This window comes from Zootoca vivipara, chromosome 2 (genome assembly GCF_965207765.1).
Source record: "Zootoca vivipara chromosome 2, rZooViv2.hap1.1, whole genome shotgun sequence".
NCBI lineage: Eukaryota > Metazoa > Chordata > Lepidosauria > Squamata > Lacertidae > Zootoca > Zootoca vivipara.
The window spans coordinates 41182357-41196937 of record NC_142584.1 but is presented as its reverse complement, the minus strand read 5'-3'; the positions used below and the strand labels follow the sequence as shown (position 1 = coordinate 41196937).

Below are 14581 nucleotides of genomic sequence, written 5' to 3'. Positions count from 1 at the left end.
GGAAACCCTGTTGCTTCCTCAGTGTTACACTGTTTAGCACCACAGGCTCCAGCCCAATGGCACGTGCAGTAATGAGGCAGGGTAAAGCCAAATCCTTTGCATGCAGCAACGACTCCAAGACTGAATTCCTGGCTCTGCCAGACTGGGCTGGAAAAGACCTCTCTGTCTGAAGTCCTAGAAAGATGGTATGTTAAAAGAAACAAAATTGCCTGTTTCTCCCTCTTATTGTGTACTTAGATGCTAGACTGGGGACTTAAAGCAGAATGTTGCAGTGTGTTTTTAAGTGGTTTATTGAAAAGGTAATGATTGCACTTACGGTAGCCCAAGTACTCCTCCAACTCCACACCCTCCCCTGAAAATGATCCAAGTTTCTTTGGTGTGCATGTGTGGAGGAAAAGGGAGTATAAAGGCATTTTACAGTGATCCCTTATTTACCAAAATCATTGTAGAAGTTCAGAGACGCCAATTCTACTGCCTTTTAGCAGCCTAAAAGAATCCTCTCTCCACGAGAATGTCTTGGCTTGGCGAGAAATCATTTCATCTCCATTGAAAAGGCCCTGGCAAGAGCTCCAGTGTCCTGCCCTTGCTTGACACAACTCCATTTGGACGGAATTAATCCCTCTGCTCAGATCTCTCTTCCAGGCCTTGTTTTGTGCTGAATACGAGCCAGGAATGTTCGGATCTCCATGGGTTGTAGTGCAATGTGTGTTGGGTCCAACCTGCTACTGGACTGCTGTTTTGCTGCTCCTGTGAATAGAAGGAGTTTAGGAAAGACACTATTGGAACCCCAGTCCCTTGTCGATAAGACGCTTTTGGAAAGAAACAATAGGACTAATTGTGCATCTAATGAAGTAGATTAGCAATGGCACAAGTATCTTTGGTCGACTAATTAATGCAATTGATCTTAGATTACATACATGATCCTGTGGCTTCAAGTCCCTTGCCTCTGGGAGACAATTGCAAGTGTTTAGTGGAAAGCCTGTGAGTTACATACAGATGATTACCAGCTAACAGAGGGAAAGACAGATCCCTGCAACAGTGCTGGTGGAGAACAGGGCATACACCTTCTGCCTCACCTAGTAGCTTCATATCTTCATGTAGATTACAGCAGGAACACATGTCAGGAATAACTAAAAGGAATCTAATAGGAAAGGCTATAGATCGCTGTAAGAGCATCTGCTTTGCCCTAGGTTCAACACCTCCAGGTAAAAGTAGTAAAGGTTGCTGCTTGGAGCTCTGGAGAGCTGCTGCTAGGCAGTGTAGACCAGGAGTTGGCAAGGTTTACCTTGCCTGGGCCGGTTCCCTCCAGCGGAGATCCTTCCGTGGGCCAGATCGCGCATGCGCCCCCACGATTTCTGGTGCTACGAAAGTGAGTTCCCGTGCCACGCTGGTTTAGCGCAGCACACGGGGATTCGCCGAGCGGGCAGCTCGGTTCGGGGGCAGCTCATGGGCTGGTTAAACGACCCCCATGGGCTGCTTGTGGCCCATGGGCCTTAGGTTGCCGACCCCTGGTGTAGGCAGTAATGAAGCAAATAAGCCTCAAGTCTCGGTGGAAGGGGGAAAGAAACAGGACTCAGCCCCTCTGCCTTGGGGACTGTTCTGAAAGGCTCTTTGCCTCTTATTCACACACCCAAGCTCTTCCTAGAATCTGACAACATGAGAAGCAACCACTGCACAGTAAGTGTAGTCTAAACTGTTTCGATGATGCATGGTTATCTATATGAGACACTCAGAAATTCTGGGATCTTATGCAGCTTTGGGGACAGTTATATAATTAGGTAAAGGAGCCCAGTCAAAGGTGACTATGTGGTTGCGGTGCTCATCTCTCTTCAGGCCGAGGGAGCCGGTGTTTGTCCACAGACAGTCTTGCTGGCCACATGACCCAGAAAACTAAGCCGCTTCTGGTGCAACGGAACACTGTGACAGAATCCAGAGTGCACGGAAATGCTGTTTACCTTCTCACCGGAGCGGTACATAAATATGTACTTGCACTGGTGTGCTTTTAAACTGTTAGGTTGGCAGAAGTTGTGACAGAGCAACAGGAGCTCACTCTGTCGTGGGGATTCAAACCACCAACCTTCCAATCAGCAAGCCCAAGAGGCTTTGTGGTTTAGACCACAGCGCCACCCACTCTGTGCGCTCTGGGTTCCATCATGGTGTTATGTTGCACCAGAAGCAGTTTAGTCATGCTGGCCACATGACCCGGAAAGCTGTCTGTGGACAAACGCTGGCTCCCTCAGCCTGAAAGCAAGATGAGCACCGCTACCACATAGTCACCTTTGACTGGACTTAACCGTCCAGGGGTCCTTTGCCTATATAATTAAGCCACATAAGCAGGATGGTACCAAATTCACCCTGTTCCAGAGGTGGAACGGACTGGCTTGACCAAAGGCTGTTTTTCCCACAATAGCATTCTTACATATATAATTTATGAACTGTTGTCATTATGAACACCCTGCTGTTTAGGACACGAGGATCAAAGCAGTTTAGTGCTGTAAGCACAGACATAGCCAATTATTACAGTTGGTGTGAAGGATTACCTCAAAGGAAGATGGGTTCTGTGCTACTGTAGTTTAGAGCAGTGAGCCACCTTGGTCGCATGCATAGTAGAATCATAGAATCATACGAGTTGGAAGAGACCACAAGGGCCATCCAGTCCAACCCCCTGCCAAGCAGGAAACAGTAGTAGACCCATTGAAGTCTATGGATTTGACTTAAATAACTTGGTTTCAATGGATCTAGCAGAGGATATTGCCCAGTGATTTGTGGGTTTTTTGGTCACCACTGGCCATCTTCCTCTTTTGGCAACAAATATGGCCCATCAAGTTTGTCACAGTAGCCACATTCAGAGTTGAAGACTTACCTTCAGCTGGCTGCCAGGTCAGCCTGCTCATGTCTTCCCGCTTCTGGTTAGCAGCCAAGTTCATCTCTTGCACAGTGATGATGTTGAAAGATGAGAACAAGTTCTAGGGTGTGGAGAGAAAAGCCATACAGGGTATGGTGACAACTCAAAGAGATTCCATATTATGCTGTTAGTTGAAGTTATAGCCCAGTGCTAAACTCCTTAAACGGACTGCTTTGGAAGTTCTCCCAACCTTTTAAGGTGGTTTTGGAAGCTGCAACACACCCAAGAGAGTAAAGCTCTTTAACTGTGGATTAACTAACAGTCTAGCATTCTCTTCTCCATATCCTGAATATCCTAGTTCTGAGTAGAGTTTCTAAGAGCTAACATAGTAGTGGAAAAAAAGGAGACGTGGGTCCTGGTTCAAATCTCAGCTCAACCAAGAGATTCACTAGAATGCCTCTAGTGAGTCACTCATTGTGAGCTTCAGTCCCTCATCTGCAAGACAAGAGAAATAAATGCTGGCATGCCTCATAGGCTTTCTTGTAAAGGGATGTGAAGAATATATGTGGAGCATTTAGTATTTTGTCCAGTGCTTCCCCCCCATGATAGTTTAGCATTGCTCACTCAGGCCCAGGAAGCATTAACACCTTTCACTCTGGGCAGTATTACAAAAGAGACCTACCAGCAAGTTAACAACAGCAGGCATGGAGCCATTGACGCTCTCTCCCCTTTCAAACTGGTGCTCTAGACGGATGAGAACGGAGTCGGGCTCCCATTGGGCCAGCGTGAGCAAATGGACATTTGAAGGGAGAGCCTGGTGCAGAGCAGAGAACTGGGATTGGGGAAGGAGAGAGTCAATCAGACAAGCATAATATGACACCACCAGATTAGAACAGAGCTGAGATTCACTAGCTTTTACTTTACTGATCAGCCATTTCAAAGAGTTGTCGTAAAAACATTCCAAAGCAATAAAGTAAGAAAAAAGTGACACAAGTAAGTTGTGACAGTCAGCAAAAGATAACAGGCTCAAGAATAAGAAACACATTCTAAGAATACAACATCTGTGTCCCCACCTGCCAATGAATTGTTCTTTTTGAATCACATCATTTCCTAAGAAAGTTATGTGGACTAGGGGTTGGGATTTGATTTATACAAAGAAATGTGTTGCCCAAGATATTTGGGCCCAGACTGTAGAGCAATATGGGAATCTGCCTTATTTGGAGAGTCTTGGGTTATCTAACCTAGTGCCATTTACTTTGAATGAGAGCACCTTTCCAAAGGTTGGGGCAGAGACCACTCCAAGCTCTGCCCTCTTTAGCCAAAGGTGGGACCATTTTGCATGCCAAGCATGAGCTCGCCCACAGAGCTGCACATGCAAGGCCTTGAGTGAGTGCAACTGGCAGCCACAGCCGACTGACTACATTGCTTTCCCAACCGTTCCCTCACCTCCTTCACGTTGTCTTGGCCAGGCTGGTATGGAGGCCCCTGGCCAGGGGCCAACACCAGCTGTGGTGCCATGAACTCCTGCTGGGCCCACAGGCGGTGCTGCTCAGCTGACGACTCTGCTGTGTCCAAGAGGATGAGGTGGCGACCCCTCACCACCAGCCCATGGTGGAAGTCGCCAGGTTCCAGCAGTGGCTCCCCTACGCCCCGGCTATCGTCATGCAGCAGCCGTCGATGTACCTGAAGACCATGATGGAGGAAAGGGGGAGAGGGGATGAAAGTTGGGAGAAGTACTGCAGGTCGGGCTGGTCTGCTTGCTACAAAGTGGGCTTGCCACTCTAGGATGCTGAAGAACCAGCAATTCCTTCACTGGAGTCACCGGTATAAGCTTTGGCCTTGTTATTATTTAAGGCAAGGTGGGCAACATCAGGGTCAGGGGCTGAATGTAGCCCCCACCCACCCTCAGGCCTCTCCACCTCAGGCCCTACCCCTCCCTGCCCCTGCTTTGCAGCCCGAGTGTTTTTGCCTGGCTGGACTGTGTCTGATAAGGCCCCCTTCCTGTCTGGATACAGGATGCAGAGGTTCTGTAGAAACAAGCCAACTGCACAAAGGTAGCATTTGCATTTGTTACTCCACCCACTTTGGCCTCTGGCCCCGCCCACCACTGGCATGGAGACTTCAAAAGGTTGCCCAGAAGGAAATGTGAAAGTTACACATCCTCAGTGACTCCTGAGTGGGTAGCTCTCGGCTTTCTCTGGATGCCCACAGTCGCCCAGCCGACGAGGGCCTCTCTACTTGACCGTGGCTCCTTCTCTTCCTGGGCATGACACTGAGGCAGTTTGCCCTTCTTGCTACTTGGAAGTCCTGCTGCGCTCACCATGAGCTCAAGAGAGCCGTCGAAGACGCTGCTGCCTCCCTGCGAGCGGTCCGTCAGCACCGTCAGTTGCACCTTCTGGTCCTGGAGCGATTCGGAGAGAAAGCAAGAGGACAGAGCTGCAGGCGTGTGCACACTATGAAAGCCTCCTGCCGCACCGCTCGCTAGGTGCCACAGGAGGGCAGGGCAGGTGTGCTCTTTCTCTGGGCCCCCCGTTCCCACCACACTTGAACACAGCCCCCTCCCTCAAGCTTTGCCCCAAACCTTCCCTGGAAACAGAGGAGCACCTGTCCCTACATTTCCCACCATTGGTAGGTCTGCAGGTGGGCCTGTCACAGTGCGCAAGGGGTGCCATTACCTGGATGTAGATACGGCTGTTGACAGGGTAGTAGTTGCCGGCCACAGGCTCCGTCTGGCTCAGGTTCCACGTGGCTCTGTAGTTGCGCCTGCGCCAGGGTGAGCAGAGAGAGAAGTGAAAAGGGAAGATCAATCTCCTGCCTTTCCTCAGCCAGTTAGGAACCCAGACACACCCACCCAGAGGAGGGGAAAACAGAACATGGAAGGGTAGAGACAGAGCAAAATGGACCCCGAGGTGCTGGCAGCAGCAACTACATTAAGAGACACTTCTTCCAAGTGCATGTCTATTGTCTTAGGAGAATACTGGCTTACTATAAACCAGTATTATTCTCCCTGTTACACATCTATTGGGAGATGGGGGAGAAGAAGAGTCAAGATCAGGCATCCCCAAACTTCGGCCCTCCAGATGTTTTGGACTACAATTCCCATCATCCCTGACTACTGGTCCTCTTAGCTAGGGATCATGGGAGTTGTAGGCCAAAACATCTGGAGGGCCGCAGTATGGGGATGCCTGGTCAAGATGGAGAAAGAGCAGTTTGCACCCTATGCTCTTAGCATCCTCTGCTCCTGTCCAGGCTATGGAGGGACAGTCCCAAGACACAAAAGCTTCACTTCGCCTGCTGCTCCCGCCAGTACCTCCTCTCTAGGATCTCACGCCCGTTGGAGTCTGTGTAGAAGCGGCCAGCGGTCTGCAGGTCTGTCTCGAAGCGGCTGATGATCTCCTTGCCAAGACCGTCTCTGTGGGACAACCCAGAGGTCAGAGATGCACTCTGAAGACAAGGGGAAGGCCCCGCCCCCGCCCCCAGCTTCCAAACACTCACCGGATAGGGATGGGCCCCACCGTCCATTCCAGCTCAACGTACGGCTGCCCGGCATAGAGTCGCACCACCTGGGAGCACCAGGCAGAGAAGTTCTGGTACAGCTCCTCCACCACTTGGGTCTGCCAGATAAGAGACACGTGTAGGTTTTATTTCTAATTTGCCTGGCATCGATATGCAGCCCCTTCTATTGATAAAAAGTGGCACAGATGGGGTTGGGGAGACTGTGTGCGCACAAGGGGGGGGGAGGAGGAGGAAGGGGATTGCAGAAGTTGGCCTTTGGGCATACAAAAGTGGTAGCCAAAGTAGTCCAGGGCACTCTTATTGCCACACATGCATGAGAAACCTTAGGCTTGAAATTGCATAGGCATGAACTATAAGCCAGGAGGCTAACATGCAGCTTCCCCCTTCCCCACACAAATCCCTGCCAATGATAAAATTATTTTAAAGAATGTAGACTAGCTGATGGGAAAAGTCTTCTAGAGAACGGCAGATCTTGCCTTCCCCACTTTGGTCCCTGGTGGGCTGTCCAAGGGTCAATGTGTCCCTTGGCCTGGAAATGGTTAGCCACTCCTGCTGTACATATTAGATGTGTCTGCTCTTGGGGTCTGGCAAGCCCTGGCAACTGCAGTTTCGCCACCACAGAAATTAAAATGGAACCAGTATTTGTTGCAGAATAACTACAAAAAAGATTTCTGGCTGTGGATGGTAAAACACGGAAGACTCAAAAGCAACATACATGACAAAACATCCATGAAAACAGGGCTGGGAGCTGTGACAGCTTCCAATCTCTTCCTTATCCTCTCCTATATCGCCATAACTTTCTCATCTCTTGTGCTCCATGCTGTAACTTCTTCCATAACTTCAATTCTCTTCTGTCTCTTTAGGCCACAGTGAAACACTGAGCATTCAGTGGCAAGGCAACACTGTTTCTGCAGCCCAAACTATGCAAAAATGCCCAGCAAAGCCACACAAGGCATTCAGCATGCTCTGGTTGTGGGATTCAGTGTTAATGAATGTGGGATTTAGGGTGCAGACCACTTAGAGAGCCAGCTTGGATGTGGCCATCATCCTTCTAACAATGGATCCAAAGCTCTTCAGGCCCTTGGTGACTGGGTCAGTTCCCTGGACAGGCCAGCAGCCCTTCTAGGCTTATGATAGTCCCTCAGCCAGGATTTGTGCCGTCTTCTGCCGGTTTCTCCTACCTTCACATGGTGCAACTGGGCTCCCTTGGCAATGGGGAAGGTCTTAGAGGTGTCTGGGCGGAAGATATAGGCCCCAGAGGCCTGGGAACTCTCTGCATTCCCAGCGCTGGCATTGTACCTGAAGAAGTCAGCCAATCAATGGACAGAACTGGTGATGCAGCTATAACAAATTCCCCACCATCTACTGCCAATAATTCAAGCAGGAAAGGATAAAGACAGACAGCCCATCTTTAATATCCACCTTCCACGGAGGCAAGAGTCCAGCTCGCAGCCAGGAAGTGCAGGGAGAGAGCTCCCCTCCACACTGCTTCCCAAAGCTTCTCCCTTTCAAAGCAGAAGAAAACTCACCAGAAAAAGTTCTGAGACACTGGCAAGGAGATGTTCTTGTCCAGGTTCTGAATCTCCTTCAGGAGTCCTGTTTTGGGGTCAACCAGAACTCGTAGATGCTGGGAAAGGAGGAGGAGGAGGAGGAGGGAACAAGAAAAGGAAAAAAATTGTAGGAGATGCAATCTGGAAAAGATTCTTAGTCTGGGTGGCAGAAGGTGCATGAAAAGATGTGATGCTGTTCCAGGGAAGTCTGCTTTCAGGAAACAGATCCCCACAAAAGTTTTAAAGTAGGAAAAAGTATGTCATGTGGTCATCTCATTCTACCCAAGTTGTAAACAAGGGAGCTGCCTCTGATGGATTTCTTTTCAGTGCTTTTCTCGAATGTCTCCAAGGAAGATGACTTCTCAAGAAAGCTTGTTTTGTTCCTGAACTGGTCTTAGTTCATAGATTTGGGTTATACTTCTTTCTACAGATTTGAACTCATAGTTTGTCCCAGATTTCAGGGGTCTGGTAACACTTCTGTAAAGAATAGTCTAATGTTTACACCAAAATGGGCATTTGGGAATGGAGAACTGAAAATCCAGATATTGGGTAGTATTCAACCAAGTTTTGCTCAGGATAGACCGACCCACTGAAGTTAATTAACCTAACTGAGTCACATCCATTAATTACAATGGGCCAACTTTTGAATAAAACTTAGCTGAATACCACTTACTCTTGGTAGGAATCAGGTGTGGGAATCTCTGCTTTCTCTGTTGCTCAAAGTTATAATATTTCATTCCTTGAGCAAAACAAATTGCCCTTTGAAGGTTTTGTAAGAAAGGCTTGTGCCTCATAGGAAAAGAGCATGCAAGACCAGGCCAGGAATACCAAAGCAGAGTCAGCCAAATGTCAGGGTGAGATTGGCAAATACCTCATTCTGGATTGACCAAGAAAGTCGGTCTGCTCCAGGTTGGTGGGGCAACCTCTTCAGCAGTCTGGATCGCGCTGGCTCCTTGTCAGGCAGTCTAGAGACCGAGTAAGTGGTGTAGCCCAGCGGTGGGACAGATGCCTGGAACACCAACTCATTGACAGCATCGCCCCGATCATGCCGAACAGCACGGGTGAAATTTGATACGGGAATGACCTGGAAAGAAAGTCTGCACAGTTCTTCATTCCACTCAGCAGAGCACCTGGAAGGGATACTCTTCTCTTGAAGAACCCAGGGAAGTTTGGTGTTGGGATATTCCATACAACATGGGGCATCAGTTTCATGGCCATTGAATAGAGAAGCACTAAGATAGTGGACAAGCACTGATGTTTGCTTTTGATACAATTAGCCCTCTGTTAGCTGCATTTTTGCAGCAGGTGGAGGATTGGGAAGTTGGCAAAAGCTTTGGGCTTACGTTGGCCACCCCACCAAATGCTTCATCATTTCCCCAGTGAGGAAAACAGTGCCAATTTCAATTCTATCTACCACTCAAGCATCCCCAGCTACAGGGGAAACAGGGGCTGTTTGCTTCCTACCTCATTCAGAACAGCCTGGCCACTAGGATCTAAAATGGAGTAATGGCTTCCATTCACCGGCAGCCGGACGTTCCACCCCACAGGGCGGGCCAGAGGGTTATAGACGATCACCATGAACTGCAAGGGCAGAGAGCAACATGTTAGGGACAGGATGAATGACTGCCAAGAGGAGCCCAGCCGACTGAGACGGTGTTGGAAGGTCTCCCCAAATGCCAAGGCACAACCCTTGATGCTTGGAGGTAAAGAGGGAAGTTACAGATTTCAAGTGTCCAGTGGGATAAGGGACTAGACAAAAATGATGGTCCCTTACAGTAGAGGCAGCTTCAGTCAGCAGGCAGACACTGATGTTAAGATAGGTGCAATAGATGAAGTTCTCTTTGCTTCCAAAGATACTGGTGAGGGCATTGCTGACCACAACCTGCAAGGCCAGAGAAAATGGTAGCTATAGGTTAACCACTCTCGTCACGAAGGTACCTGTGCAAAGGTGCGGAAACATAACAAGGAGACCTCCAGGGAAGGTCAAAGTCCTGAAAACAGGGCAGCTTCACACATTTATATATTTGTACACACCCTTCCACCCAAAAGAAGCCCAGGGTGGTGAAGAGAACATCGCACAAGCAAGATCCAGATAAATAAATAAATACAGGTCTAGGAAAGGCATCAGCAAACATCTGGGAGGAGAGCAGAGGGCTGAGGAGCCAGGGCTGCCTTCCACCTTTCCATTCAGTTACGCTCACACACATCTGAATGTGAGACACATCTGGCGGCCGCTTTCTTGGTTCAGGGCACACACCTCACAGGCATCCCAGCCGGTAGACAACTGTTTGGCGTAGTCATTGGTCACATGCTGCTTTGCTGTGCCACTCACTGCATCGTGGTGCTGGGCAACTCCCATGGCCTGACCTGCAAGAGAAAGAGGAGTGTGTCACGTGACACTGGGATGGGACCCCAATAGGTTGGGCTCACACATGCAGACAGTGGCCACCCCGACTCACTGGCTCTCTAATACAGACACCACTGCCCTCTGCCCTGGCTTTTGACACCTGCAAGTGTATACTTTTACGACTCCCCTTATTTTTGTCATTGTACGTTGTTTTAAACTTTTAATATTATGCTTTAATGTTGTAAACTGCCCTGGGATCTTAGGCCGAAGGCCAGCTAATTACTAATAATCATCACGTTCTCCGAGTTAATTCAGAATTTAGACCAGATCCTGGCTGAGACCCTCTGATAGCCACCATGGGAGCTACTGCCGTTTCCTGGCTCTTTCTGTAATATCAGGATGAACCCACCCCACCGAAACCCTCATGATTTCACCTACGCAGCACAGAACTGTTGGCATTCCCATAAGGCCCCACATTTGCTTGTGCGCCAGCCAACACTTCGAGCTGGTTGCAGACCTGCAAAAGTAAAGAAACAGCATCAGAGGCATGAGAAATGCTCGCCTGTCGGGTATGTCCTGCGCCTAAGGAGTCAGTGATGGCAGCGGGACCAGGACCCAGGAGTTCTGGTTCTTTGCCTCTCCTCCATATCTTGTGGGGGGAAAATACTCTTCTTCTTTTTTTGTATCCCAAAAAATTGAGCACTGACCTGCAGGAAGTTATTGCTGAGCCGCTCGTAGCGTTTCAAAGCTGGGCGGCTGGTGAAGTAGCCTGTCCAGAACTGGTGAGGACCGTCAGCATAGGGGAAGAAGTCATCGTATTTCACAGTCCTGCCCAACACAGATTTCATTTCAGCCAAGATCTACGCCTGTATATGGCATATCACCCTCCCCTGCACCTCTAACGGAGCCTGTGAGCAAGCAGGAGGCGGCAAGTGGTCAGCACAGGATGTGAAGAAGACATGGAGAGAGGCGGCCCAGGGCCAAATCCATCTTCTGCCAGGGATTCACTGACTGACTGCATGCCTATCAGCCCCTGTATTCCATCCAACACTAAATACTTTTGATGATATTAATATTAATAATAACCCCAATTTTCTATGTACCCAAAGTAGACGATGAAGGTTACTGGCATGAAATGAGCTCATTAAGCAATTCAGATAGCACATAAAATCCTGTAGCTTTGTTATTTTTACAATGGGCGGGATTCAACTAATGAGCCCCACCCATGCAAGAACTTCCACTAGCTCAACGGGGCTTTCCCTCCTCCCCTCTGCTCAGCCCTGAAAATTGGCTCAGAGGAGGGTGGGAGTTAGGAGAAGCCCCAGAACAGCACACCGAGGGAGAAGGGAGCAGAGGGCTCCACCAGGGAAGCGGAAATGCTTGTGCTGTCCGAGCAATCTGCTTCGGACTACAGTGAACCTCTCCCCTTTTGTTGAAGGCTGTGCTCTCTGTGAGCATTTGTGCTCTCTTTAGATCTTCAGCCTGGTGAGCATGGGGAGACACCTTCAAGTCATCAAGCTGCTTGGGGAACAAGTAGTGGGGCCTTACCCCAACAGAACACGCAAAGAAGATGGAAGCAGATGGCAGGGATGCAGGTGTGGTGGACAGATGAACCCTCCTAGTTTAACAGTGCGAAACAGGCACTAAAGGGGTTTGGCCTAGAAAGAATCTATAGGAAAGAACACTCTTTTTTGAGGGGTGTGTGTGTGCCTCTGACAGCTACATGCTGTATCTTATCAAACAGACAACCCTCATGCAGTTGAAACCCACCCTCCCTTGCTAGCATTCAGCAGCCATCTTGCAGGGGTAGAATTAAGCACCTGCTTGGGGAAGAGGAGTCGGCGGCCAGCCCCTAAGGAAATGCTCCTGCTGCAAACACGGGTGGCCCAGCCAGCCAGACCCAGCCCTCTCACCATGATATGTTGGCCTTATTGAGCTCCCACAGGTAGCAGCTTGGGGTGGAGTAGAGGACATTGACGCGGCTCCCGTTCAATTGCTGCAAGAGAGAAGCGAGGGAAATTAACAGGTAAGCACTCACTGAGGAAAGGAAGGACTGCATGGGCATGTATCAGCTATGCAGCAAGGACAGGGCACGGTGCCAGCTCTAGCTTTCTTCCGGTGCTGTCCAAGTCATATCTCTCTGGCGAGCATTGCCAGAATATGGCATGTGAATGAGGAAAGAGGCTCATTCTCAGTTCCAGAGCTGACTGGGAGGAGGAGGAGACAGGCTTCCCCTCTCTGTTTTTCACTGAAGTTCAGCCTAGACAAGGCTGAGGTTTTGTCAATGTGACATTTGACTACCGCGGTAATTTATGTTTAACCTGTTCTCTCTGCTTTCCCTCTAAGGTAGGAATGGGGATTTCTAGCTCCCACCATCCATATGCTGCCAGGAGCTGATGGGAGTTGAAAGCTAGCTACACCTGGAAGGCCACAGGTTCCCTGGCAAAAGGACCAGGTCCAAAGCTTGACCCACCTTTGTCACCAGAGGCATGGGGGCTATTGCCAGATGCAACTGCCTGGCTTGAGAAACCTGTGCCCTCCTGGCCTCCTGCTTGAATTATAGGGATGCGGGTGGCACCGTGGTCTAAACCACTGAGCCTCTTGGGCTTGCCGATCAGAAGGTTGGCGGTTCAAATCCGCACAATGGGATGAGCTCCTGTTGCTCTGTCCCAGCTCCTGCCTACCTAGCAGTTCGAAAGCACACCAGTCAAGTAGATAAATAGGTACCACTGCGGCGGGAAGGTAAATGGCGTTTCTGTGTGCTCTGGTTCCCGTTACGGTGTTCCATTGCACCAGAAGCGGTTTAGTCATGGTGGCCGTGTGACCCAGAAAGCTGTCTGTGGACAAACGCCAGCTCCCTCGGCCTGAAAGTGAGATGAGTGCTGCACCCCATAGTCACCTTTGACTTGACTTAACCGTCCAGGGGTCCTTTACCTTTGGATTAGGGAATGTGCTGTCCTATACCGAGGTCAAGGGGTGGGTATGCCTTTGAAAACAGCCTGAAAGCTTAGCACAGAATATGACTCCACAAATATAAACCGGGAATACCTTTGCATTGACATGCTTGATGAGCTTGTCCATGTTCTTGTACCAGAGGAGGGCATTCTCGTATTGGAAGTCGGATCCCATTGTCATGACAATGTGGTTGGTGCGATAGTGTTTTGCCTAAAGGAGGAGGAGGAAGAAGAAGAGCTTGGATTTGATATCCCGCTTTATCACTACCCGAAGGAGTCTCAAAGCAGCTAACATTCTCCTTTCCCTACCTCCTCCACAACAAACACTCTGTGAGGTGAGTGAGGCTGAGAGACTTCAGAGAAGTGTGACTAGCCCAAGGTCACCCAGCAGCTGCATGTGGAGGAGTGGAGACAAGAACCCGGTTCCCCAGATTACGAGTCTACCGCTCTTAACCGCTACACCACACTGGCTCTCACTGGAAGGAATGCTGAGTGTTGGCCTGTCTCCTGACTCCACAACAGCCTTGCTGCAGCATTTGTGTAACGCTTCCAAGAGCTCAAAGCACCATGGATAAGCGAAGCAACGGACTATGCCGAATCAGCAAAGCCAACAGCTAAAATAAGAGAACTTAATAAGGACTGTTTTATGGATGGATGGAAGCCTTTTTCGAACTATTTAAAGAAATGTAACAGGATGAATCCGGGAGCGGGATTTGAACCATGAGCAACCGAAATAATTAGAGATTGTTCTATTATGGTTATGATATAAAGTGGAAGCTCGGTTTATGAACACCTCAGTTTATGAATTTTCGGTTTACGAACGCCGCGGACCCATCTGGAACGGATTAATTCACTTTCCATTACTTTCAATGGGAAAGTTCGCTTCAGTTTATGAACGCTTCAGTTTATGAACAGACTTCCGGAACTAATTGTGTTCATAAACCGAGGTACCACTGTAAAAGAATGAAGACAGGGTGCAGCAACAGGACAGAATTAAAAAAAACAACACCACAAAAAATAGGATGGGAAGCGGATAAAAGGGGGGAAAGTTATGTACAGTGGAACCTCGGTTTATGAACACCTCGGTTTATGAATTTTCGGTTTATGAACGCTGCGGACCCATCTGGAACGGATTAATTCACTTTCCATTACTTTTAATGGGAAAGTTCGCTTCAGTTTATGAACGCTTCAGTTTATGAACAGACTTCCGGAACCAATTACACCCATGTTTCAGTTTATGAACGCTTCAGTTTAAGTACTTCACGGACCCATCTGGAACGGATTAATCCACTTTCCATTACTTTCAATGGAAAAGTTTGCTTCAGTTTATGAATGGTTACTCCGCGGACCGTCTGGAATGGATTAATCC

At 49.0% G+C, this 14581-nt stretch overlaps 1 protein-coding gene across 1 annotated transcript in view; it reads right to left on the bottom strand.

Moving 5' to 3' along the window:
* Positions 1-272: 272 nt before the first annotated feature.
* Positions 273-14581, bottom strand: part of MAN2B1 (mannosidase alpha class 2B member 1) — a 22720-nt gene continuing 8411 nt past the window's right edge. The window contains exons 7-24 of the mRNA XM_035104885.3: positions 13307-13423; positions 12172-12254; positions 10966-11086; positions 10697-10775; positions 10169-10278; positions 9686-9793; positions 9376-9492; positions 8783-8995; positions 7891-7988; positions 7543-7660; positions 6341-6459; positions 6156-6257; positions 5521-5608; positions 5166-5246; positions 4292-4528; positions 3528-3677; positions 2864-2966; positions 273-747 (exon numbers count right to left, since the gene is read on the bottom strand). Of these exons, the coding sequence (XP_034960776.2) occupies positions 626-747; positions 2864-2966; positions 3528-3677; positions 4292-4528; positions 5166-5246; positions 5521-5608; positions 6156-6257; positions 6341-6459; positions 7543-7660; positions 7891-7988; positions 8783-8995; positions 9376-9492; positions 9686-9793; positions 10169-10278; positions 10697-10775; positions 10966-11086; positions 12172-12254; positions 13307-13423 (2166 nt within the window). The 3' untranslated portion in view covers positions 273-625. The remainder of the gene's footprint in view (positions 748-2863; positions 2967-3527; positions 3678-4291; positions 4529-5165; positions 5247-5520; positions 5609-6155; positions 6258-6340; positions 6460-7542; positions 7661-7890; positions 7989-8782; positions 8996-9375; positions 9493-9685; positions 9794-10168; positions 10279-10696; positions 10776-10965; positions 11087-12171; positions 12255-13306; positions 13424-14581) is intronic.